At 43.3% G+C, this 27,051-nt stretch overlaps 1 protein-coding gene across 6 annotated transcripts in view; it reads right to left on the bottom strand.

Moving 5' to 3' along the window:
• INPP4B (inositol polyphosphate-4-phosphatase type II B) overlaps positions 1-27,051 on the bottom strand; it is a 512,352-nt gene that overhangs the window by 109,549 nt on the left and 375,752 nt on the right. For all 6 annotated transcript variants that reach the window (XM_083173210.1, XM_083173202.1, XM_083173215.1 and 3 more), the window contains 3 exons: positions 10,342-10,472; positions 7,632-7,736; positions 2,194-2,302 (listed from right to left, as the gene is read on the bottom strand). In XM_083173210.1, the coding sequence (XP_083029336.1) occupies positions 2,194-2,302; positions 7,632-7,736; positions 10,342-10,472 (345 nt within the window). The remainder of the gene's footprint in view (positions 1-2,193; positions 2,303-7,631; positions 7,737-10,341; positions 10,473-27,051) is intronic.

Raw genomic sequence — 27,051 nt, 5'->3', positions numbered from 1 at the left:
ACGGCGAACAGACTGTTTGCGGTGGTGCATGCACCCAACATTGCGGGTGGTGGGCAGGAGGCGGCGGGCCGGGGTACTCTCCCATGGGAATGCCCAACGTTTCATGGGCGTTCCCATGGTTATCTCCAGGTGAAATGGGCACCTGGGGACTGGATGTCAGCTGCCCAATTTCAGCCTGAAAGTTCACACATACTTAAGTGACCTGAGAGTCAAAATATCTGCTAAAAATGCCAGCATCACTCACATTTGTTATATAAATTCAAATAAAAATGTTCCTGTATAAGGTAACCATTACAGGTCATTAAGATGAATAAAAATGTCTGCTTGCCAAATTTCACACCAATTTTGACAAATTCACTTGGCACGCAAAGGGTTAATACCCCACGTATAATATTAAACAAAATTTGAATAGCTTTTGTGGATCTACATATTTACAACAGAAACAATATTCTTTTTTTTTTTTTTATAATATCGTCCAGGCATATGTCCAATGACAGCTGGCCTCTTGCCTCTTGCAGCTGGAGTGTACTACTAATGTGTAAATTGCCAACAGTTCTCTGACTACCTTTTCCAGTACTGTACATACTGTATAAGAATATAACATTCTTTGTGAATAATATGGAAAAAAAAACCTTTATCACCCATTATCTGATTCTATCTCTACTTCAGGAGTTTATCTAATGCTTTGTCACATGATCCTATTGGCAAGTGTATTCTTCCTTTGAAACTACCAGGCCAGGCTGCAATTAGCAGAGAGTGTGCTTCCAGCAGGAATCCACTCAACCTTTCATGCAGTCCTAACCGGCTTATATGGTCGGCAGCAAAAGCAGTCCACAGAAGCCATTGTTTTATGCATATGTAGTTTCTCCCAAAAATAGGGTGACCATCCTAGCCCTCCAGAAGAGTAAGCAAGTCTCCTGACATCTCTGCAGAACCCTAGCCTGGCTGCCAACTTTGCGAGTACAGTGGGAGGTCTGGGCAAATGATGAGCAATGAGCCACATTTCTGGCTGTATAATTCTGGTATTCTCAGCATTATATAGCGGGGCACAGGGCCGGACTGGGACCAGAAATCGGCCCTGGCATTTTGACCACACAGGCCCACCTGTAGGAGGCGGGATCCTTGCGCGGCGGAGCCGCCCAGCAAAAAGGGGGCATGGTCTCATGAAAAGGAGGCGGGGCATCAGAAAAAGGAGGCATTACACATTATGGAACACACCGTATTGCCCATTAAACATTATGAAGCACACCGTAGTGCCCATTACAGAATATGACACAATCCGTTATGCCCATTACACATTATGACACACACACCGTAACGCCCATTAAAGAGTATGACACAATCTTTATGCCCATTACACATTATTATGGGCCATGGCAATTATTCCTGCTGGCTGGGTGCAAATTTACCTTGCCTCAGGCAGTGTCTGTGCAGTGAAGTCTCACTGAGTCTGCACTGCAGACTGCAGTGCAGGTTGCAGCAGCCACAGGCAGTACTTGTAGAGATAAGTCAGAGGTTCTTAGGGTAGGGTAGTGGTAGGAATAAGGACTAGTAGCCAGTCATGGACAAGAAACAAGCAGGACACTTACTAGTCTTGGCTTGCACTGTGGGTGGCACTGGCACTGCAGGACGGATCCGACTACAGCCACCTCTGCTTGAATAGCACCGCCACCCCACCATGGTGGTCTGCTGCAGATTCTCCTGCACAAAATCGGCCCACAAGGCCATCGACCCTTCTGGCATTTGCAAGTATGGGTAGGAGCTACTGCTGGTCACTTCTCTAGTATTATTTATTTGCAAGTATGGGTAGGAGGTACTGCTGGTCACTTCTCTAGTATTATTTATTTGCAAGTATGGGTAGGAGCTACTGCTGGTCACTTCTCTAGTTTTATTTAGAAGACAAACATGGATATCAGATAATAGCCCTATCCTATATAAAAACATCATACAACATCAACAGGGGTTATGTCATTATGCACCTTTCACAGAGCATTATGGGCAATATACTAACAAGGTGTAAAAAAAGCATTAATACACAGAGCAAAAACTTTATTTCATTAGAATAGCCTGTACAATATACAGTTAACTTATGGTTGGTGATGATAAACTACCCACTTACATAATTTGAATGATTATCCCAGCAAATCTGAAATCTAGCAATCCAAATAATCAGTTTACTGGTTATTTACTTACTTTCGTTTTTCTGTCTCAAATTTGGAGAGAAGTGTTCTGAGACCACCACTCTTAAATCCCTGAGAATGCGCTGCGGGGGCACCAATGGTAATGACATCATACAGGGCATCTGGACAAAAGAAAGACATGGGTATTTATACTGAGTACTATCAAGCAAAAGTACTGTAGCATAAGTTCTTGGTCAATAATATAAGCTTCTTTGTATTATTATCAAGTGATTAATTAGCAAAAGCCAGCAAGACTTCAAACTGGAAAAAGCTAGTTAATCTTATCTTGCAAGCAAACTAGATTTTAATAGTCACTAGATCCCAAGTTACATTTTTATTGTGTATCACAGGGTGAACCAATATGTTATGCTTTCCTTTGTTGACATTTTTGAATTATGCATTAATTAAATGTAAAGGAGACACTGCTAAGTATGCATATTTGTTATTAAGCATAAAAGTGCCTTTGGTCTTTTAAAATGCAGGAGGCAAACAAGAGGCATCCTAGAATAAAGTTATCTTACAGTATTTTACAGCAATAAAGGATTTCTGAAACAAATATATCTGCTGTGTATTCAAAGTGTACTGGTTGGATCTCATTTATGAATCTCAGTTTCAAAGTCTATAAACACACTATACAGAAGCAGAATTAAATTTTCTTTGAACAAAATGGATTAATCCACATGGATAATGACAACACAATAAATATCTATAGAACGTAATTCACTGATTGACATATTATCACATTTATTGTGGTGGTTCATTGGTTACAATTAATTCACCATGTACCAAAACAGATGTTCTGGCAAAAATGTATCAACTAGTTGGGTACACAACTTTAATGACCTTGAAACTATATTGTTATCTCAGTAAGTAGCAGTATTTGGTGGCTCAAAACTCGCTTGTATCCATTGCACTCAACCGTAATAAGGAGGCAGAGTAGGAATGGCCAAATTAATTTCACTGTCGCAATCAATGGAACATTCTTGTAAGTATCACAAAATGTTTGCAAGCAATAATTCATGTACGTCTTGTCCAATATGACAAAAATTAGATTAGGCTAAGAAGATACTCCGTATACATGTACGGAAATTGACCACTGAACTGGCCAAGGAAAGTTAATGGATTAGCCGATATTTTCAATGAAAATGTTCGTCATAGCAAATCATCTGGGATGAGACGGATCACATTTCGAGATATACATATAGGCATCTAAATGTACAACTGATGATTAATGAGTGGCATACTGCTAAAGTATCTCCAGGGTGCATCATCATTAGTTTAACACAAATAACCACCTCATGATATGAAGTTATTCCATATAAACATGTCACAACATTTTATGATGCAGGCTAAAGAGTAATGTAGCTATCAACAACTTTTGTCATGTATTATAAAACATTGCAAATGTACCATCGCCAGCTTGACAAGTGCTTTCTTCTTCCAGTGATATGCTCCAAGTGCCGCAGAGAGTGATCATATCTTTATGACACTCACACCTCCTGTTACTGTTACATGTCATTTACATAATGCATGAAGATGAAGAGAAGAATTCACTTCAAACAGAACCACACCAAGAAAACTGGAGGTTATTCTGCTCGTCAGCTGCAGATAATGCGACATATGCTCCCTTCTCTTACCGTACATTTCCACTCTATGGATTTCAGTACATAAAATATTAATTTGTCCTTTTTCAGCCACATTTATCACCTAATATACACATGCTTTGATCAAACACTGTTCAATACACTGGAATATTGAATGACCAAAAAATTTTGATTTACTCCAAACATTTTCTACAGAACTTGGTAGAAATGAGCGTATAAAAGCGAAGCAGTGGGTCCAAAGCTGTGTGAAAACACAGAATAATAAACTGGAGGCGTCCTCTATTCCATTTAGGGTAGCAACATACAGTATCTCCTATGTGGAAGTCACTTCCAGCTGGCAACTATCAAACCCACTCTACTAAGGATCTCGGTTTCATTCTTTTATAGGTTCCTTGACACATCTGTCTGAGGACAGAAATCACTCATGTTTGCACAGCATTGCTGGCCTCTATCCACTTAGGGAAAGAATAGATCTTAAGGCAGATTCTTTTGATGACAAACACCTAAACAACATATTTTTTAGACAACAGTGTATTCCCAGCACTCGGCTATATAATGAGCATATTCTTATCAATAGAAGAATATAATAGCCTGTTGTTGAGTGCTTTAAACAAAAGACAAACACTAAATCACAAAGCATTGACACTGAGGTGCCCTCATTGTGAACAAGAAAAAAAAACATTCACGGAGTATGGCATCACCCACACATATTGCTTAGGTCATTAACACAAATCTGGCTTATGTGGACCAATAATTATACCCATATATGCTACATAGGACACAGAGGCATTGAACCTGCTACAAGACAAGTGCACAAACGCACTGATGATTATGTATTTATTAACAGTTTCTTATATAGCGCAGCATATTCTGTTGCGCTTTACGATAGGAGACTGTTATACAATAAACCGGGTATTTACAGACAGTCAAAGGTATGAGAGCCCTGCTAGCAAGCTTAACATCTATAGATGATGAAGACTAGATGCAAACTAGGGGTATAGGCCAGGGTATATGCATCTCAGGAGTCATTTACACTCACTTTGCCATGACTGACTTAAGGTGATCTAAATTTTGTTATCTGTATTTGGTGCACTAGGTGCAACTAGTAGTAGTTAGGCAATTACAGAGCCCCCCCCCCTTTCCTTTGAGACTAAGGCAGGGGTGTCCAAACTTTTTACGACGAGGGCCAGATTTTGTGAAGTGTAAATGTGTGTGGGGGCCGACCATTCAGCCTAACATTCTTTGATTCATTAATCACATCAGAATGGTCCCCCACTCTGCCCCCATTCACTCTATGTCCCCCAGCCTGCCCCTTCACTGTATTTCCCCCAGCCTGCCCCCATTCACTGTATGTCCCCCACTCTGCACCCATTCACTCTGACCCCATTCACTCTATGTCCCCCAGCTTGCCCCTTCACTGTATTTTCCCCAGCCTGCTCCCATTCACTGTATGTCCCCCACTCTGCACCCATTCACTCTGACCCCATTCACTCTATGTCCCCCAGCTTGCCCCCATTCACTGCCCCGCCTTCACTGTATGTCCCCCATTCACTGTATGTTCCCCACTCTGCACCCATTCACTCTGTCCCCCAGCCTGCCCCCTTCTCTTAATGTCCATCAGTGCCTCCATTCACGGTATGTCCCCAAGCCTGACCCTTCTTCACTGTATGACCCCCATTCACTGTATGACCCCCATTCACTATATACCCCACTCTGCCCCTATTCACTGTATGTCCCCCAGCCTGACCCTCCTTTATTGTATGTCCCCCACTCTGCCCCCTCCCTTCTCTGTATGTTTCCCAGCCCCTTGTCTGAGCCAGAGGACGGAGAGGCAAAGCAGGCACTGCAAGGACAGGAGATGCTTGGGCTCCTGCTGCTGCCCTCTTCCGTTCTGCATGTTACGGGAGCAAGCTTCCCCCTTGCTGCCCCCCTCCCCAAACACTGCTGTCACTGTGATTGTGGAGTAGGGTGATATACGATTGCAGCAGCAGGGGTAGGACGCCAAACACATCTGACTGTGGCAGCCGGCACCTCCTCACTGCAGCAGGCAGCAAGGTAAAGGCGCGCTCGCCGGGGCCCCACCTTTAGTGTCCTGTGCTGTGCTTCCCACATCTGATGCTCTGCCCGCTTCCAGCTGGAGGCTGCGGGCCGCTTGAAATGACAGCACGGCCCGCAATTGGCCCTCGGGCCTGACTTTGGACATGCCTGGACTAAGGGGTGTATTCAAACTGTGCCGATATTTCCCGACAGGGGGAAATATCTTCACTCAACTATTAAATGCTGCCGTTAACGACCACATTGAAGGGTGTCAGATCCGACTTTTTCAAATTTGCGACAATATATTGATTTTCCAACACTGGACAGTCAAAACATTGAATTCTGACTGTCGAGTTAGTGTCGGATCAGACGAAAAAATACAGGATTCCAACTGTTGGGATGTTCCGATGGTCAGAATCCTGGATTGAATACCTCCCTAAATACCTGATAGAGAAAGAAAATATTATATACTGTACCAGGCAGCTCAGGTGGCCATTTATACTCTGGGAAATCTGAGAATATTTAGCACACATTATTTTGTGCCTCACTAATAACAATAGTATGTAACAAATAGTATGTGCACTTTCTGTTTTTTGTTTGTTTTATTGAAATCTCTGAAGAAACTTTTGTGGGTTTATTGGAAAGCTCTGAAATTTATAAGCAGTGGAAACCGTAAAAACTGTTACAGCCTATAACCATATGAGGCCCTTGTATTCCCTAACACCTACTGTACCATCAGAGCTGGAAAACATTGCATCCCCACTGACACCTCAAACTCCTTACTCTGTACATAAATCTGGTCGCATTTACAGATAATAAGCACAAACAGCAGTGGTTGCGATTCTGTAAATGACATCTACTGTAAAAAGTCATATCTGCTCATAAGAGCTTTCAGTGTACTATAAATGGAGAAAGTTACCAAAAAGGTCACATGGTGTCGGGTAAGTATGCAGTTAGCACCCCAATGAATGGGATGCCGGCAATCACAATACCAATGTCTGGATCCCGACTAATTGATGAGGATGCTGACACTGCTTGTAATCCAAACGTAAATATGCTAAGAGTTATGAGTAGGGGATTTAGGGTTAGGGGGGGAGGGTTAGGGTTACACACGTAGAAAGGGAGGCGGGTTAGGCTGTGGGGGAGGGTTAGGCACTTAGAAGGGGGGTTAGGCTGTGGGGTAACGGGTTAGGTGTAGGCAATAGTGGGTAAGGTTAGGCTGTGGGGGGGAGGGCTAGGCACTTAGAAGGGGGGTTCGGCTGTGAGGTAACGGGTTAGGTGTAGGCAACAGTGGGTAAGGTTAGGCTGTGGAGAGGGAGGGGTTAGTCACTTAGAATCGGGAGATAGGATTAGGCTGCCGAGTGGTGGGGTTAGGTTTAGACCTGGGGTAAGAGAGTTAGGGTTTGGCTGCAGGAAAGGAGGGTTAAAGGGAGCAGTGGGAAGGTACAGTAAGTATAATTACTTGACCTCTGTCGGGATGACTTGCATTGGAATGCAGGTGTCGGTATTCTGACTCATCTGTATATATTCTGTCTGGTACAGGACAGCATTTATGTTTTTTAAGCTAAGCACCACGGATGGGGAGGGGTCTAAAGTTTGTATTTAAGAAAAAAAAACTATTGTAAGTAGCTCTGAGTGTGAAAAAAAGCACCCAGCCTGTATGTCTTATACATTGGGAGCATTAGCCTGCCATTACTTCCTTTCCTTTCTATTCATGTTGCTTATACCCACAGTACAGCTGAAATAAATTCTATTATATTAACACTGTCACCTCTTTCAGCATCTCTTTCCTTCAGATCAACAATATTACCTTTTAACTTTTGGCTGTGAACACGCATTCTTTGCAAATGGAGATTAATTGGAACAAATTCAAGACTCTTTTCTCCTTTAGTACAGCTGGATTTGAAAGAAGACCCTGGGGACAAAGCACAGGAATTAAAAACTGTAAGTATCTCCGTGTTCTGCAACAAGCAGATGGTTATTTGCCATGTTTTTATTTCTAAGCCCGAGCAGGGTGCATGCATTGTATCTTTCCAGTTCATGTTTTATTGTATACATGATTTCTAAGAAATTAAAAGATTTTATTGCTCCATCACAGCATGTATCTTCTCGGTAATCTACAGAGCAGTATTTAATGTGCAGATATGCTAATGCATTATAAGTGACATACATCCCCTGCTGTCTACAACAGGGACCCAGCATGGTGAAAATGATGGCCCATTTATCACACATTTTGTTGAGGCCTGTACTTAAAATCTAGCATTATATAAAGCCATAAGCTTTAATACTACTCATTTTTATTGACTTGTCAAAATAAGAGTAATGAACGCACATACGACCGCTCCTCTATATTTCACATCCTGGTTTTTTTATCCTGTTCCCCGGGACTCTTGTGTTTATGCCACACTATGGGCCTAATTCAGACCTGTAGGCTAGGTTGCGTTCACTTACAGCCTAGCCAACAGCAGGTCAGCGTGCCCTGGCAAGCTCCCACACCACCCGCATCCCCTCGGAATTCGGGGCCATCCAACCATACTTGAATTAGGCCCAATGTACTTACGAAATGGTTTTCAGTGGGATTGCACAGCAACGAGGGAATGGCGCAGCTACCTGTCAGCCAAGCCCACTGTTACAATCCCCATCCCGTCTGCTGGAGTACTCAGAGAATACTGCTGTACTTCTAGTCAGTCAGCATAAACACAAGATAATGGCTTTTTAGTAAATGCATTTCCTCGATGATGTCAACACATCTTAACAAACAATGGAAAATAGAACTTCTATCCCCTGGGACCGTGTACATTTGAGAGTTAAAAAAATAAAATAAAATATTTGTAAAAAAATAAAGATAAAATCTTGTACTTTGTCTACACTTTTAAAAGTGTTTAGACTGTGTCCTCAAAGCCTTTATGCTAAGTGCTGCTAGTTAATGCTCAAAATGCTGCAGACAGTAAAGAAATGGATGCGAACGCTTCTCAAAAACTGTGTGTGTGTAGCGGTCCATAAAATCACATTATTGCCTCTGAGCAGGCATAGAATATTGATATGTAGTTGTGCCTTAAAACTTTATTATACCACGTGACAAAGTTCAGTCATATACAGTATACTGGCAGTCACTTAGCTGTTCAGACTCCTAGGTCCCTAACCAAATGCACAAAAGTCTAGTCCTGTGCTGCTCTTGCTCAGAAAAAGAGACTATAAAACAGGCAAAGTGGCCACCAGCATCAGACAGCGGTTGTTGTCTCTTTCTTTTTCTATTTATAGATCTGTAAAATGAACCATCATGAATAGAAAAGGGATAAACTTGTGTGGTACAATAATCACTTGCTAGGGAACAAATGAGTCATAACAATTTAGAGGTTTCAGAAAGCAAGTCAGATTTATATCACCAATGCCTAGAAATCACATTCTACAGAATTTTGAGGCTTCAGCATATTAATACATGATCCGGTATTTGTGCGTCTGAGTCCACTTGCGGGGCACGCTTTACTCGCCCACGCTGCAGGCTCCGTGGCTTGCTACGCTCGCCACGCTATCTAAAATCAAATCCATGCCAACATGGATAGTGGGGGTATGAACTATCCATGTTGGCATGTAGTTAAGTTACTTTATTTTAGATAGTTTGTGCCGAGCGTAGAACCCGGAAGTATGTTGGCGCCGTGAAACTACACAAGTACCCATGATCCATTAGTTAGTCCTGTATAAGACAGATAGGCAACTGCCTAATGCCTACAGTATCTCTCAGACTGTGGCTGGACCCATAGGTAATACTGGAACGAGCTCCTACAGTAAGTTACCATGTGATTTGGCATTTAGCCGCCTTCAGTTCAAGCAATCGTTCACCTTGTTGGCACTAATGTAATGACTAGATAAAAAGACATGTGAACAAATTTATTTAAAACTGGAAAAAAGAGATATTACACGGAATAGGAATTAACAACAAACTCTAATAATGCCTTCATCCTGCTATGACATTTACAGTACTGGTGAGAGCACCAGGCCACCTACTGAAAACCTATTTATCAACCTTCAGATAGGTTTCAGAAAATAAAGAAATAACAGCCATATGTATATTAAACAGATAGGAGTGTGGAGTAACTAATTTTTCCACAACCAAGTATAACCCGGTGACTCACATCCACCAGGGTTTTTTCGCTAGTGAAAAGGGTCCTTAGAAAAAATCATGAGTCAAGTGTCCCAGGAATACTTCCCAGGTAGCCACTAGGGTAGAACACAAGAATAACCCAGATCTGAGTGCACTATAAATGGGTAACCTGAGTCAATGTGACCCGGGTCTTGTTCACTGCAATGGAAAAGCCAGTGCAAAGAGATGCTCTCATCTTCCAGCAGTGTCTCAGGCCCCGCTTCCGGTGACGTCACCAGCCTGGCATTATGCCAGATGGGGAAGCCCGTGTAAAAGGAGTCACAAGCCGGGTTGCACCTGGGTTGGAGCCGGGTCTAAAATCCTGTGTGTGACCCGGCTTGCTGGTGTAAAAGGGGTATTAGTAGACTTAGCTTGCTACCTGTATATTTTTCTAGCTCAGCAAGGCTTTCCTGGTAGATGCACACCATCTCTTCATAGTGACTTATAACACTCTGCCGCAGGTTGTCCCAGTGTGGAGAAAGTTCTCCAAGTTCCTTCAGTTCTTCAATTCTGATTGGGAAAAGAAATACAAACTTTTTAATTTAAAACCTATATACCATTCATAGAAACAAATTCATAGTGTGTATTAAAAGAGGAACGAAACCAGTAATTTCTATTGATAAAAACTAGTGGTATTTGTGGCCCTGATGACAGTGTTTGCTGTCAGAGCACTTTTTGCAGCAGTAAGGTACAGTAGCAACAGGGCAAGCAGCAGTCACAAAGGGTATCTGGATGATGAGTGGACAGTGTCTAGGGTGACATCATGTGGTAAACATGGTCAAAACGTCGACATGATTTTCAGGTTTGTTGTTTTGATTTTCCATACATATCCATCCACGTGTAATCTGTTTGGGAACAGTAAAGTGTGCAGTGCACAGCAAGAGAAGGGCACTAATTTGGCACAAAATGACACTAAATAAACGTAATAAAAAAATGTTGACTATGTCATGTGTTGGCCATTTCTATAGACCATTTGTTTTGTAACAACCTACGTTTCTTAAAGAGGCAATCATTTACAACATTATCATTGTCGACCTAATGTAGCACACCTGCCACAAAGCACACTGACACATTATCATTGCTGCTCAAGTCTAGCCTGTTTAGCAGTTACAGCAGGCAGCACTCCTATGGGAACTGAGGAGCTGTACAGAGGGATGATGGGAAAATGTATTAAGCATTGCAGAAGTGAATCAGTAGAGAAGTTGCCTTTAACAACCAATCAGCATCAAGGTAATACTATTAAGTGCATTCTATAAGAAGACAGGTAGAGGCAATTTCTCCTCTGGTCTACTTCTTACACTGCTTGATACATATTCACCCATGAGTCTTATTCATATTACTGCCTTTTAGCTTTCAACATCCCGAGAGACTGTATATTTTCTCATCTGCATTGAAAGCAAAATGGTCATTGTTACAAACATAATTAGGCCTTGTTGGAATAGTGAAACATAAAACGTGGCAGTAGTAAGTCAGCCTGGAACTCCATTATGTTATGCAGTTGAATTGAGAGGTTTCTGATTAGCACGCAGCAACATTAATTGTCACATTTGCTTAGCTTATACACACATGAGAGAAGGGAATACAGTATGAGCTTTTTGAAGGCTTGTTCTGAGTTTTGGAGGTGATGATTGGCTACACAGCTCCCCAATTGCATTATTACAGCTGACCCTGGTGCTTCTTAGTTGGCAGCCAAATTACACTTTTAATGAATAATATCATTAATGTCATTATTACTACTGACTGTCAGAGAAAAATTCACACTGTATGCTGATACTGCAAGGAAAGCTGAGTATAGAGTACATCGTTTGTGAAATGCCAATCCAGTACAGTAGTTGGAGTTATATCTGTATATAATAAAGTGCTTTCATTGCCTCTGCATAGTACATAACATCTCTGCATAAAAAACTCCATAAAACCAGCAGGGAAAAAAGACAAAATAAAACGTCAATACAGAAAACTATGCAAATCCGTTTTACATTCGCAACAAGTAAAACGTGCCACTGGCTAAAAAGGAACTTGCGACTTTTGATTAATAAGAAACCTTCACAGTCCAGAAACTGCATGAAACAAAAATATATTACTTGACTGATATTTCGGTCCAATAAATGTTTTCAAAGCTTGCCAAGCACCCGATAAATTTAGTGCAGTTCTGGCTTCCGTGCTTGTGCATGAACCCAGTGATAGATCACTGCGAAGAACTAATGAATTTCCCCAGTACAGGCAGATCGCAGGAGTTCTCCAACCCATTACAAGTATTAGCACTGTAGATCTTTAGAAGACAGGCATGTTAAACAGGCAGCCTGCAAGCCCTAGGCACACTTGCCAGTATACTCGGCTCGTTTTGTTTTTGTGTGGACTGTTATTACAAGGTTAAGGGAAGCATAAGGCACCACACTTAAGAAACGGTTCAACGTTTTTAATAGTAGACATTAATGTTGTCTAAAATATTTATGCGCATAAAGTAAAATTAGAAATAAGAAAAAGTTCAGGCAATTATCCTGCGCAGCTATATGCAGCTGAAATATTCTAATATAAAATAGACCCAAGCTCATAATAGATGACCAAGCAATCATAGATGGGGCAGGTATATTATTGAACCACCATGTAATGCAATACAGCACGGTTCAAAAAGAATAAATCATCGCTCGATCAAGTGAAAACTACAAATTTGCGTAATAACTCACCATGGGATTGAAAAATCTCCATCTGTAGTCAAAATGAATCTAATTCTAATACATGTGCAGTATAAAGCCCATTAAATATGATGCACGGCAGAGAGATGAATGGTGTTCCAGAAGTATGGGTGTGAATCAGGGAATTCAACTATTTAAACTTAAATCCCTTTATTCACTCTTACTTTCATTTGTACTCGGCTGCCAGGCTATTGGAGGTCATTTATTTCTCAGAGATTGTAGGAAATTGGTGACACTTAAGATGGCCATACATCTACAGATTGATTGTCAGATCTGGCTGGTAGGAACAAAAATCTGGTAATATTTGAATGACTGTTCTTGTCAGTTTTCCAGCATTTCAAAGCAAATGGTCAACTGTCATTTGCTCTCATCCATTACCAGGTTCTTGTTCTAACCAGCTAGATCGGACAATAAATTTGGAGATGTATGGCCAGTTTAAGGCAATACATTAACATTTTTATTAGTTAAATTAATATATTTTTTTTGGTGGGGGGAGGGTATTGTGGAGTTTGGTAAATTCTTCAGGAATCAGATGTATGATCAATATTATGGTGTTTGATCATGTCCATTACACAGGAACCCAAGGGTAGGCTTGGGTTAGCATTAGTTGCAACTTCTTGATCGTTCCAATTTCCATTAGCCTATCAAAGTCTAGAACAGGGTTTCTGAAACACGGTTGTGATGGCACCATACAGTCCAAGTTTTAAGGCTATCCATGCTTGTGCACAGATTGTATATTTAAACTGGTTGTGGTACTAATAAAGTCCCCTGTGCATGTATATCCTTAAAACATGAACTGTTGGGGTGACTTGAGTGGTGAAGTTGTTCATACTGTAGCAACTAGACAGCTGCGATCTATCATTTATCATGCATTATTTATAAAACATTAGGCTTGGGGTACATGGAGAAGCCCACATCCCACTATGCAATACCCACGTTACCAGCATTGCAAAGCAGAACAGGGGCTACAATGATGCGCTTTAGTGTGAGTTGCGTCATCGCCCCACCCACTTTTCCTCCCTTAGTGGAGGTAAGCAGGGGAAAGCAGCAGGGTACGGGTTGCCGAGTACCACCTAATTTTTGTGTGCCTTCCTGCCCTTCCAGATGAGTTGGCAAGTACGGAGCAATTTATGTTGTCTGCTTCCATTATTAGAGGAACGCTAAATGGGTTATCTATGGTTAACTTCTGTAGTTACGTGTTTTATATATGAAAGTACATTCACATAACAAAAACATACACATGATATATAATACATGCTTGGCTAAGATATTACACATCCGCACGTTTGCAAGTATGCACAGTGGTATTAGACCTGAGATGTTCCCTTAGATAAACCATTAATCACAGGGAATACAGTGTAGCACATTAACAGCCATCATAGTTTTATATTTGAAGTCGCTATTTAATAAACTGTTACTAGTTATTAAGCATGATGAGTGGTGGCCATTATACAACATCCAGAATAAACACTGTTTATGCACACAAATGGTGTAACACAATAAATAATTGTGCATACATACACATCTATTTTCAACCGCTACCGCATTCAATCCATTTTCAGTATATTTCCCCTTATTGCAATTCACTGCTGAGTGAGTGTCATTATTAAAGCTGGAAAGATAGGTGTCATTACTAACATTAGCTTGGCTGTTAGTGGCAATAATAAGCAGGCAAGCTCTTACACACAGCACAGAACAGCGCTTAAAATATATCAAATATATAACTCACTTTGTTACAGAGATTTCAGAAATTCATCCACTGGTAGAACAGAGTATTTCAGTGAAGCATGTCCCAAAAATAATCATCTCTTTGGAACGAGGACAGACATAAAATGAATTTGGGCAAATGTTGTGACTTGGAAATAGATACACATATTTTTAATGTGGTTTTGAATATGAAACAAACCACCATTTGTTCAGTACATTTGCGTTGGCCCCAGAGAGAGAAGCTGTTATTGCAAAATGATTTAATCTTCAACAGTGAATATACAAACAAGTTCACACAACTGAACAATAGATAATCCGCCTGGAGATTCTGTTTGGGGACTCTGCAATAGCATGATGTAAGCTTTTCTCTCCAGTATTGTCTCTACGGGCAATCACTTTACCATTCAACACAATTATATGGTAAATATTTGCTAACCCCTTAATTTCTTATACACAGTAATAAATAGAATAACCCAATATGGCGTGAAAAATATCAAACTGCAATATGCCTTATGGCACTGTGTATGTTATAAAGTGCTGATCTAAATATCTCCTTTGACAATTTAATTCTTAACAAAGTATCATATTGAATGCAAAGTGTGAGCATTCAACTAATAATTGTCCAAAGAAGCAATTTGTTTAGCTGCAGACTAATGCACCACAGTTGAGGCACTGCCCCACCAAGGTTCCAGAATATGCTCAATGTAGTTGACAGGCACCAGGACTGGTACATGAGCAGTCAAGTGAAAGCCCGCAGCTTCTATTGACTGTATCGGCTGCAGTCCAAAGAAGCTAGCTCTTTGCTAATTGCAGCCCAGTCTGACAGTCCCAGAGGGAGGTAGCACCTTCCAATTCCACTATCATGCTGGTAATTGGCAGGTAGGACATCCAATAGGACATCACTGCTAGTCAGTGTAGCCATTGCAGTCACACAGACTGCATCTGGCTCACTCTCACAGAGGTGAATTTTAATGGGGTGGCTGCCAACCTGTAGCTCATAGATAAAGTCCGTCACTGAGTATGTTAAAGGTGAAGTAAAACAAATAAGCAAACACACACAGACTAATACCCCTTTTTCACCTTAAACCCAGTTCTGACCCAGATAACTGAACATGGTGGACACAGGTAAGTGCCAGGCCTTCCCTCTCCCCATGCTTGCAGATTGCATCGACTCTCTATGAGCTTTTAATGGGACCCTGGCTAGATGATGTGGGTGACTTTACACTACACTGTTACCTGGGTCTTTCCTGGGCTGGGTCCAACCCTGCTAGCTAACTGGGTCATATTTGCGAAACGCACGTAAGTTTTACAATAATAAGATACAGTACATGCATGGATGGAGGATGCCGCTAAGATTGTTATAATGTATGCTCAAGAGCAGTGCCGTAACTAGACATTTTGGTGTCCTGCGTCAGAAAGGGATATACTTAAAATAGGGTATGTGTTCTTAATACCAGCATGCCCCAAGTGTTTTCTGGAATATTAATCCTATTTACTGTTGTGCAGGGCTGGATAAAGGTTTGTTGGGGACCCTACCAATAAAAACAATAAGAAATGTTGGTGATGGTATTAAAATGTATAATACTTAAATATTCTCAGGTTTGGCTTTAGTTTTTTTTTTTTATATTTTCAGAAGGAAACTGACCCCAGCATTTTGAGAAGACTGATGCATAGTGAATATTACACATATCATCTGCAATATCTCCAGGGTTAAAATCTTCATTAATGTGAGATAGTCATGCAGAAAAGCTGTTTAAACATGAATTTATGAAAAAAAAAAGTTTCATAAATGGGTCCCTTATTGCCAAGTGTTTCAAAATGTTACAGCAATCGATGCGTTTGATGTATTGAAATGACAATAATTTGCAATTGGGAGCAATGTCTATCCCAGCAGCGTAACTCCCAGAGGCAATGGGGGCGCCTGCCTCTGGGCTCCAAGCTCTGTATGGGGGCACCTGTATCTACAGTAGTACCTGAGTGGTTCACAGCAGGATGCTCTTCCAATGGAGCGCTGTGGCATGCTCAATGCTGCTGCTGCAGAGTTAATAGGCTCTATCCCAGGGGGAGCCAACTCCAGTCCTCGAGGGCTACAGTACCAACAGTTCACATTTTCCAGCTCACCTCGCAGGTACACAGTTGCAGTCATTACTGTCTAACCCATTTTAAAAGATCCACAGCTGGAGCTAATTACTTCACTTGTGATTCTGTGAGGAGACCTGGAAAATTCCAACTGTTGGTAGCTCTTGAGGACTGGAGTTGGCTACCCCTGCTCTATCCCATGAGCCTTACTGTAGCTACAATAGGGGTCAGAACGGCTCCTGTCTAATACTGCTCCACCTGCGGTGCACCACTTCCTGCTGCTTCTATGGTTAGACTCTACAAAGAAAAGAAAATCTAGAAACTAATAATGTGTACAGTCAGGGCCGGACTGGCCATCTGGCACTTCTGGCAAATGCCAGAAGAGCCGATGGCCTTGTGGGCCGATTTTGTGCAGCCAGGCCACAGCAGAAGGTACCTCTTGGTTGGCGGCCACTGGGAGCAGACGGCTTCTGCCGGAGCTTCTACCTCTAGTGACCGCCGCTCCTGCTTCACTTACCACACCGGGAGGGGTAATCGCTGCAGAGCAAGGAGGGTACTTCTGTCCTTCTGCGGGTTGCGGCCTGCCTCCTTCCCTAAGCCAGGACCTAAATTTATAGCTGAGGCCTGGCACCCTGCTCTGGAGAGTGTGCGGCGTGGCGCGGCACAGCTCATTGCCGCCTGAGATCTCTCGAGGTCTGGGGCGGACAAGTAGCTCCTGCTTCCCGCCTGACAGAAGAAGGCATCCCTGAAAGTAGCAAGCATCCACAGCCCAGGGCTACAGGCGCTGCTGACAGTCAGCCAGCTAGTGCTCCAGATGACCTGCAGCAGTTTACATCCCCTGGTGCATGTCACACCCCGGATTCCACACACCCTTATATCGGCCAGTGCCTGGATTGACATGTGAAGCAAAGGGGACAGGTGAGCAGTTTATTACATTACTGCACATCCCTACATATGTTTCACAAAGACCTTTCTCAAAGCCTAACAAGCACTTACAGGGAAAATTACCCCACAGGGAGCCACCCTTTATTAAAGCCTGTTGCCAAGTTTGGGGATATAGTGCTTCCTTATAACATTGGCCCAATGTAATCAGTAAGCACTGTATCCCCAAACTTAGCAACATGGGCATCACAGTGTGCAGCATTTTGTGTAATGGGCATCACAGTGTGCAGCATTTTGTGTAATTGGCATTATGGCATGCAGCATTTTGGTGTGTTTCATAATGTGTAATGAGCAGTGTATTGCCTCCTTTTTGTGATGCCACGCCTCCTTTCCATTAGGCCACACCCCCTGTTCGCAGCACAGCTTCACCGCGCAAGGGTCCCTTCTGCTACAGGTGGGCCTGTGTACTCAAAATGCCAGGGCCGATTTCTGGTCCCAGTCCGGCCCTGTGTACAGTACATATTAGAGTATTACTTAAATGATATGAACCATAATGACCAGCCATTTTCGTGCATATATACTGGTGTGTATGCTCTGTGGGTCTGATTCAGACATGATCGCTGATCTGCAAAGTTGCATATGACTGCGAGTAGATATAGATAGATTCTGCCCAGACAGAAAAAAAACCTGCCCTGTGCAATCTGCAAATGACTTGTGAAAGTATTTTAGATCGCTATCCACTTGCAGATCCATATGAAAATTTAAAAATGTAAGTCTGACCCTAAGGGTCATCTGCTACAGACAGGCTGATCGAGGCCGGCACTGCCGCAACAGATCCTCCCGTAAAACGCTTGGGCGTGTCTGTATTTTTTCTGACACTCCCAGAAAATGGCAGGTGTCCACCTCCTAATGCCTGTCAGTCAACCTCCCGCAAACTTTGTTTACGCTCCACATGCAATTTTTTACGCGGTTTACCCTCTTGCATGCGTGGCGTGATCTGTACGCATGGACAGTCATTCGATAATCGCTTGACCTGAGAATTTGCACATCAGCGATCAACTCTGAATCAGGACCAGTATCGTTATCAATAAGCACTCCTGCAGGTTGTAAGCAGACTCCTTTGTCGTCTGTACATGCAGCTCAATCTGAGGATATGATCAATGACACCTGAATGTGACCAATGACGATAGTTTGTAAAATCACTCAGTGTGTATGCACAATATCATTTGTCAGCGAGTTCCTGGGAAATCATGGACAACATCCCATTGTTTGCAATGTCATCTAATGTATATGCTGCTTAAAGAACTGTACATTCCTTTACATAATGCTGCTAGCAATTAACATTTTATAAAAAAATATATAAAAATGGAAACAAATACAGCTGCTTTAGTCTTAAATTAAAATTCTAATTATTTGCAGCTATCCTTCAATCCAGATATATAACTTAATATAACAATCTTCATATTAAAAAAGTAATAAAACATTTTAATCATATTCATTAAAATATATTAAATTCTTACTTGGAACTAAATGTGCTCTGCCAGTAGAAAAGGATAAAAAACTATAATGGCCTATACAGTATTCCTTTATGTATGCTGTATACTACAGAATATTTACATTAGAATTGTATCAAGGTAACAATAAACTAGGGGTTGTGCCGGGAACAGGATGATAGGTTGGAAAATTCTAGGTCGACACCAAAAGGTCAACCTGCATTAAATCGACATTGCCAAAAGGTTGATAAGCAAGGTCATCCTTGAAACGTATTTCACTTTTTTTTGTGTTTTCATTTTTCATACTTCACCATCCACAAGGATTCCTATTATGAATGGTAAAGTGAACAACTTCATTCACAGACATATCGGATGCACACCTGCACTGATAAACTACAGCTGTGTAATGTTTATGCAGCCTTACCTTGACTGTATTGTCATGACCAGTGGCCATATTTACCTATGGACTGCAGTCCCCCTGGTAAAATATGTCACTTAGGGCCTTATTCTGCTTGGTGCGGTCCGTTCCGACTTCTTTCGGAAATGAAAGAATGCCACGCACGGCGGACATTCTAAGAACACACGCCCACAGGTCGTCCGCATCCGTTCGGATGGACTTGCTAAGAAGAGGGAGTGTCTTCAGACTGCATCCAAACGTGCGTGTGCGGTGGGAACACAAAGATTCTGCATGGTCTTACTGCGTCCGAACGGACGGGAAGCTGACCGTACGCACCGAGTTGGTGTATTTCCGCAAACCTCACTAATCTATTCGAAAGTCAAGCTTCTGCAACATGATACACTTATCCAATTAGCCTACCTCATAACACATAGATTATTTTTAAATGTAATCAAGTACTTCCTAATTGATAATTAAACACATTACTTGCACTTTAGATTAACCCTTACATCATGTTAAGTGTTATTACTTCATTGTTGCCCCTTTACCTGTCTTAAGGCCGCCATACACTATGCGATTTGGGCCCGATTTGACCCGATTCGGAGGAATCGGGCCAAATCGCATGTGCAGACATCCCATCCGACCCGACCTAAGGCCCCACAAAACACATTCTGGTGTGCAAAGAATGGGACCCACTCAAGTATATTCTATATTCTTAGATGCAACAACCCAATAACAGAGTGGGCAAGCCAAGTCTCACCAATAGAGTAGAATTCATCATAAACCAAAATCGGTACTTGTTTAGTTTCACGGTGGCAGCATGGACGCGCGCTACTTCTGGGTCTGTGTCCACTTGCGGGGCTCGCTGCGCTTGCCCACGCTTCGGGCTCGGTGGCTCGCTACGCTCGCCACACTATCTAAAATCTACTCCCTCCCAACGTGGATAGTGGGAGTATGAACTATCCACGTTGGCATGGAGTTTATTTTAGAAAGTGTGGCCAGCGCGAGGGGACGCCGACCCGGAAGTTGCGCGCGGCCATGCTGCCACCGGAAAACTAAACAAGTACCCAAAAATCTGTTTACATCCTAGCATGTAAAGTAAGCGAACCTCCCACAACTATATTTAGAAACATACTAACCACCTGCCACACCAATAGTAATTAGTAGACCCTGATATACAGAAACTCCTCATCCTGCATTACAGAAGCAGATTGGAGTATACAGTATGTCCACAGCAACATCCAGTTCAATGTGTGGAAGGAAGACATAAGGGGCCTTATTCTGATCGGAGCGGCCAAACGTGCGTACGTTCACAATTACCGCACGCTAGCCGTACGCGGCCGTTAGGGTTAGGTCCACCCACAAATCAGCCGCTTACGTACGGGCAGAAATACCGTAGAAGGGGAGTGGTGTACAAATGAGCGTACGGCAACGTACGCGGCCGGCCCAGCCCTTACACTCCGACAACTGGCGTACGACTGAGCGTACGGCGCCGTCTACGGCCGTCTTTCCTCCGTCTCCCCACCGCCTTCTTGCGGCGATCTGAGCGTACGCCAGCTTGCACGGACGGGTCCCTATTGTTTTCAATGGAAAACTCAGCTTATGTCACCGCTCGTGAGAGTGAGCGTACGTCCGTGCACGCTGGCATACCCTTCACATATATGGACCTGCAAATCTTGCCTCTCAACTACTAATCTGACAATTGATTAATTAATCTATTTGTTATTCACTTATTGTTTTCTATTAACTCAATTGTCTACCTTAATAAAGACCTAATAAAACTACATTTTAAACCACATTACATGTATATTTGTTATGTTCTAATGTGGCATTTTAATCACTATCTATGTGTCCCCATATTGCTGTTACTTTTAAATCAAGTTATGTTGGTGTTTCTGTATATGTACTAAATTATGTCCATAATTAGTTTGTCCAAAATGTGTAACATGTATACCTACCCTGATGTTATGTGTGATGTTTTAATCGAAAAACATTAAACATTCATGCATTTTCACTATGTGTTATTTTACTCAAAAACACACACATTTACACATCAATCATTACCCCTCACCTCAAATTACTAATATAACTTACATTACACATCTGTATGTACCTACCCTTACAAGCCCTCTAACATATTTATTATTAAAAACACAGGCAATTTATAATACAATATAAACTTTTATTTATTACAAACATAATAAGGGGGGGGAGGATAAAAAAAAAATTAAATGCGGGCCTCCAGTAGGCCAAAAAGAAGTTGAAAATAAAAAAGGGTCAGGAAGATCTCCCGAATAAGGGCTGCCACCTCCTCCTGCTGCTGTTCAGTGTCTGTAGTGAAGGGATAAAAAAAAAAATTAATATATAACATAAACAAATGTTTGTTGTATTTGTACATAATAAAAAGTTGTGAGTTATGTGTGAAGGGCACATACATTTTTAAACTACATTGAAGATGGGTCTGCTGTAAACACAGTACTAAAAAAAAATATGTTAACACACACATACTGTACATAGTAAATAACATTAATTCAATTACTCCTTCATCAATGAATGTATGCTGTATCCCAATTGGTACTTTGTTTTTGGGGGACTGTCCTCTAACCTCACAATTAGCCTGTGCTATTTAAGGGTTATGACATTGTTGTGGCTTAAGCACTCCTTACTATTTTAAATTTAGGACATTGCTGTACAAATTATAGGCCTACAGCTATGTTTGTAAAGCATGCATCCGCATGGCCTCACACACTATTAACAAAACAATCTCTACATTTAAGTTGCACCAGTGGCAGATTAAGCCTTTGGGGGGCCCGGGGTACTTTAGAGCGGGGGGCCCCCTTGCACTTGTCATTACTGGCCGCACACTGCATGGCCGAATATTATACTGTCAAAACATAGAGTAAAGGCAGAATAAACTTGGTCAATGGTTACCTGCAGGGGATATATATATATATATATATATATATATATATATATATATAGACAGGGGGTTGGCGGCACTCGGAATAATAATAGACACCATATATATATATATATATACACACACCACATGAAAAGCCTGTGTTTGTCCCTCTGCCCCTTACTCTGGAGGAGACCTCACAGTCCTAGTGCTGCCTCTGATTAAAAACCCTCCTATGACTAAGCTGCTGCTGCTGTTCTCCATGGACCTGAGAAGCATGTAATGAGCTCCACCAATCAGAGCTCAGCACAAACTTCTCAGCCTCTGTCCTCTGGTGCAAAGTGTCATGGGACTTAGTCAACTCCCAGAAATGCACTGCACACTTGTGCAATCAGTGTGCCTTGCCTCCCGATGCTCAGCACCATAAATCATTGTCACATTGGCAGATAGGTGAAGCTGCAGCACTACCCCACCCATGCACAAAACATTTAGCAAAAAAAAAAAAAACATAACTTAAACATTGTCTTTTTTAAAAAAAAAAATGACAACCACAGGGGGCCCCTAGCTAGAGGGGGTCCCAGGGGCACTGACCCCTTGCGCCTCCATTATAATCTGGCCCTGTGTTGCACATCATGCTGGGAACTGGAGTTACCCAACACCTGGAGCCACATAACTACCACACCACTAATGTCGGATATCTCATTGGATGTACTGTTATGTCAATTATTCAAGGGGTGAGGCATGGCCACACTCAAAAAAACCACCAAGGGGACCCTTGTTCCTGGAGAAGGACAGGACACACCTCATGGTCGCCCTGCAGTGATATGTTGCAACTAATGTTGATGTTGGATACACATATGTGGTTGTTGTGATTGTTTATGTGTAGAAATGTGTAGGTCAACATTAGACACATTATTTACTTACGGCTACTTGAGCCATCCTGGGCGCCGCTGGTTGGCTGTGGAGTGGTTGGGGAAGGCAGGAGCAAGGAGGATGGTCCTGGTCTTTGGCCCGAGGTACTGGGTGTTACTGGGGAGTGGAGAGGTTTGGGGGTGGGTGGTGGAGAGGTGTAGGGGGGTTGGAAATGGGGTGGGGAGGGGGGGGGGTGGGGGTTGTGGAGGGGGGGGGGGTTGTGGAGGGGGTGGGGGTTGTGGAGGGGGTGGGGGTTGTGGAGGGGGTGGGGGTTGTGGAGGGGGTGGGGGATGGGGAAATTGTGTGGGTGAAAACTGCACCCTGGGTCTCCTCTTCTTCTTCCTCCTCCTCTTCTTCCTCCTCCTCTTCTTCCTCCTCCTCCTCTTCCTCCTCCTCCTCTTCCTCCTCCTCTTTCTTCTCCTCCTCCTCCTCCTCTTCCTCTTCCTCCTCCTCCTCTTCCTCTTCCTCCTCCTCCTCTTCCTCTTCCTCTTCTTCCTCCTCCTCTTCCTCCTCCTCCTCGGCTGCCTGGTCCCGGGCTGCCTGGTCCCGGGCTGCCTGGTCCCGGGCTGCCTGCTCCCGGGCTTCAATGCGTGCCCTTGCCCGTGCTGAAATGTTCATGTTGATGGCATATAAATCGAAGATTGGGTTTCATAAAAAAGGGGGAAAGAAAAATTCACATTAGTCATGCTCATAACCTTCAAAATTATCATTGCTGTGAAATTTCAGACATTTATCATGCAAACTATTTGATATCCTACACCCAAAAACTGATCAACTACTTAAACCCCCCCTATACACCCCCATATACACCCCCTATACACCCATATACACCCCATATACACCCCATATACACCCCCTATACACCCCCTATACACCCCCTATACACCCCATATACACCCCCTATACACCCCCTATACACCCATATACACCCCATATACACCCCCTATACACCCATATACACCCCATATACACCCCATATACACCCCCTATACACCCCCTATACACCCATATACACCCCATATACACCCCCTATACACCCATATACACCCCATATACACCCCCTATACACCCATATACACCCCATATACACCCCATATACACCCATATACACCCCATATACACCCCATATACACCCCCTATACACCCATATACACCCCATATACACCCCATATACACCCCCTATACACCCATATACACCCCCTATACACCCATATACACCCCCATATACACCCATATACACCCCCATATACACCCCCTATACACCCATATACACCCCCATATACCCCCCATATACACCCCATATACACCCCATATACACCCCCATACTCAGGAACATATTTATAAAAAGTACACCAAACATTGCTAAAAAACGCTGACATACTAGTAATCAAAACTTACATCGGGCAATATGGCGGCGAAGGCTGCTGAGTAGAACCGGCTGCCGCCGGCGCAGGTCGGACCAGCGCCGCTCAACCTGGCCCAGGCTTCTGCGGACGCCGGTTGTGGAAAATATCAGGCGGCGGGCAGCATTATACGCCCGCCGCTTGTCCGCATTTGATACATATGGGCCCCTGGGCCCCAGGTGACGATCCATCACTTCCACCAGGGCCAAAAGCTCAGATGTAGAAAAGGGCCTGGCTCTTGTAGAAGTCATATTGGCAATGGCGCAGTTATTAATTGCAGGTACATATATCACTTTTGGTGCTTGCTGATTGGTCGAAAAAATTGTTTGTTTGGTATTAACTTTATTAATCCCTCTTATATTAACAAACTGGATGCGAATAGAAACTTACGCGGACCGTTCCGATATACACACCACAACCAACAGCATGCATTCAATGAAGAGAGAAGTACTGTATTTACAGTGTGCGGAAAATAATACACGCACCCCGTCTACTCCTAACTACGCTGCTTAAAGGGGGCACGATACAGCGATATGCATGGGGAGGAGTACTGTATATACAGTAGCCGGAAAATGATACACGCAACCCTCTACTTATAACTACGCTGCCTAAAGGGCCACAATGCAACATGTTGCTGTATGACAATTTCATACACATTACATATGTAAGGAAAGCATTATAACGTGATGTTTTGAAATGTGACTCACAAAGCATACACGAACTCCAACAGATACCAGCTGACAACACTCATCATTGGAATGACAGGTGCACACATTTCACGATGTAGCCCACAATGCTCCACAACCTGTGTAGATACATATACGGGTGATTGATCAGGTGCATTGAGACCTGCGTAATTTAAGCGGCAATTATCGGCGGGAAATATCGGCGTAAATTTGCATCTACCTTGCGGGGAAAAATATACGCCCCCTTGTTCGTGGCGGGAGATTAACATATAAATATTCAGTCAGATGCAGCCCACAATTGCTGCAAACATGTCTGACTCTGACGATTCAGCAGCAGAGGACGCTCTGCAGAGAGCACAAGCCGAATCCATGCTTCAAGCATTACAGAAGAGGGAAGAGGAGCGGAGAAGGAGGGCCCAAGAGAGGAGTCGCCTGCAAGATCAAGCGGGCCCCTCAGTAACAGGCCCTGGTGAACCTCCACCAGCTCCACAAGGGCCAAGCAGCCAGCCAGAACAAGAGGTTGCATCTCTCCAAACAGGTGTGACCCAGCAGGTGCATGGTGAGAGAGCTGGGGCCACCAGAAAACGTGCTGCAACATCTAGGGTGATGACTGAGCAGGATACCACCACCAGAAGGAGAAACCCTGCATTTGTAGAGGCCGAAATGCGAATTCTCGTGCCCAGGGCACGCGAATGGATTGAATTGGCAACCAGGAAGCCAGGTGCCAGTGCAAGGAGAAACCTTTGGGACAAGATCACAGAGGAAGTGAACCAGGTGGCACCAGTGGTCAGAACTTGGGACGCGGTGAAGAAAAGGTTAGTGTGTTTGTCAGGGCAATTTGTTCAGCAGTCTCCAGCAGGAACTGAGGCCCTTATTCTAGTTCACTCTTTCTGGCCTAATATTTCTTAGATGGACAAAACCATGTGCACTGCAGGTGAGGCAGGTGTTACTTGTGCAGAGATAATCAGATTTGGGTGGGGTTTTACACCTGCCTCACCTGCAGTGCACATGGTTTTGTCCATCAAAGAAATATTTGGCCACACATGGCACAAAAGATCACCCACACTAGGAAATGTCACGTAGCTAGGGGTACCACCTAGTCCCTTTAATTCCGGACACATATTAATTACACAGGTTCTGTGGCTGGCTGACTTCAAGACTCCACTTCACCTAATTTTAAACTGCCACAGAACCTGTGTAAGTAACATGTGTCCAGAATTAAAGGGACTAGGTGGTAACCCTACACGTAGCACAGTGGTGCACATATCTCATGGTGATATTTGTATTTTTAAACTTGTAGGTGGACTGACTTCAAAAGTGCCCTGAAGAGGAAGATGACTGACCGGTACAACCACAGCATGTCCACCGGGAGCGGTCCTATGCCTGACCATTTGGAGTTTACCCCCCTGGAGCTGGACTCCTGTGACGTCATCGATGTGGGGGAGATCAGGGGGATCTCCAATATGGACAGTGAGCTCCCGGTGGAGGTCTTTGCTGCTGCTTTTGATGGTAAGTCACAGTAATGCATTGTATTTAGAAAGATATTTTTTATTGCGTATGTGATGGTGACATTGTTTTCAATTCTTATCCTAGCAGAAGCAGAAAGTCAGGATGTACCGGCAGCATCGGCCTCTGCAGAGCCACAGGTGGAGCAGGTGGTCCAGCCTCCACCAAGACGTCGCCCCCAGCCCCAGCCTCAGGAGACATTGAGTGAGAGCCTGTTGGTGACGCTGGACAGGATCGAGCAGCAAGGGGTGGATGCTGCGATCCGTCAGCAGCAGGTGGCGGATTTTCTGGCGGAGTGGAAGGCCACAAACCAGCTGCAGGTTGAGGCGTTGAACCGCATTAATGAAACTCTGGCGGCTGGCATGCTAAGCATTGGCCAACACCTCAGCCGCCAGAATGAACTTATTGCGGAGCAGCTGTCCACCGCCAGGT

This window comes from Crinia signifera, chromosome 1, assembly GCF_055691185.1.
Source record: "Crinia signifera chromosome 1, ASM5569118v1, whole genome shotgun sequence".
In the NCBI taxonomy this organism is placed as follows: Eukaryota; Metazoa; Chordata; class Amphibia; order Anura; family Myobatrachidae; genus Crinia; species Crinia signifera.
This window is presented reverse-complemented; position numbering and strand designations above follow the sequence as displayed.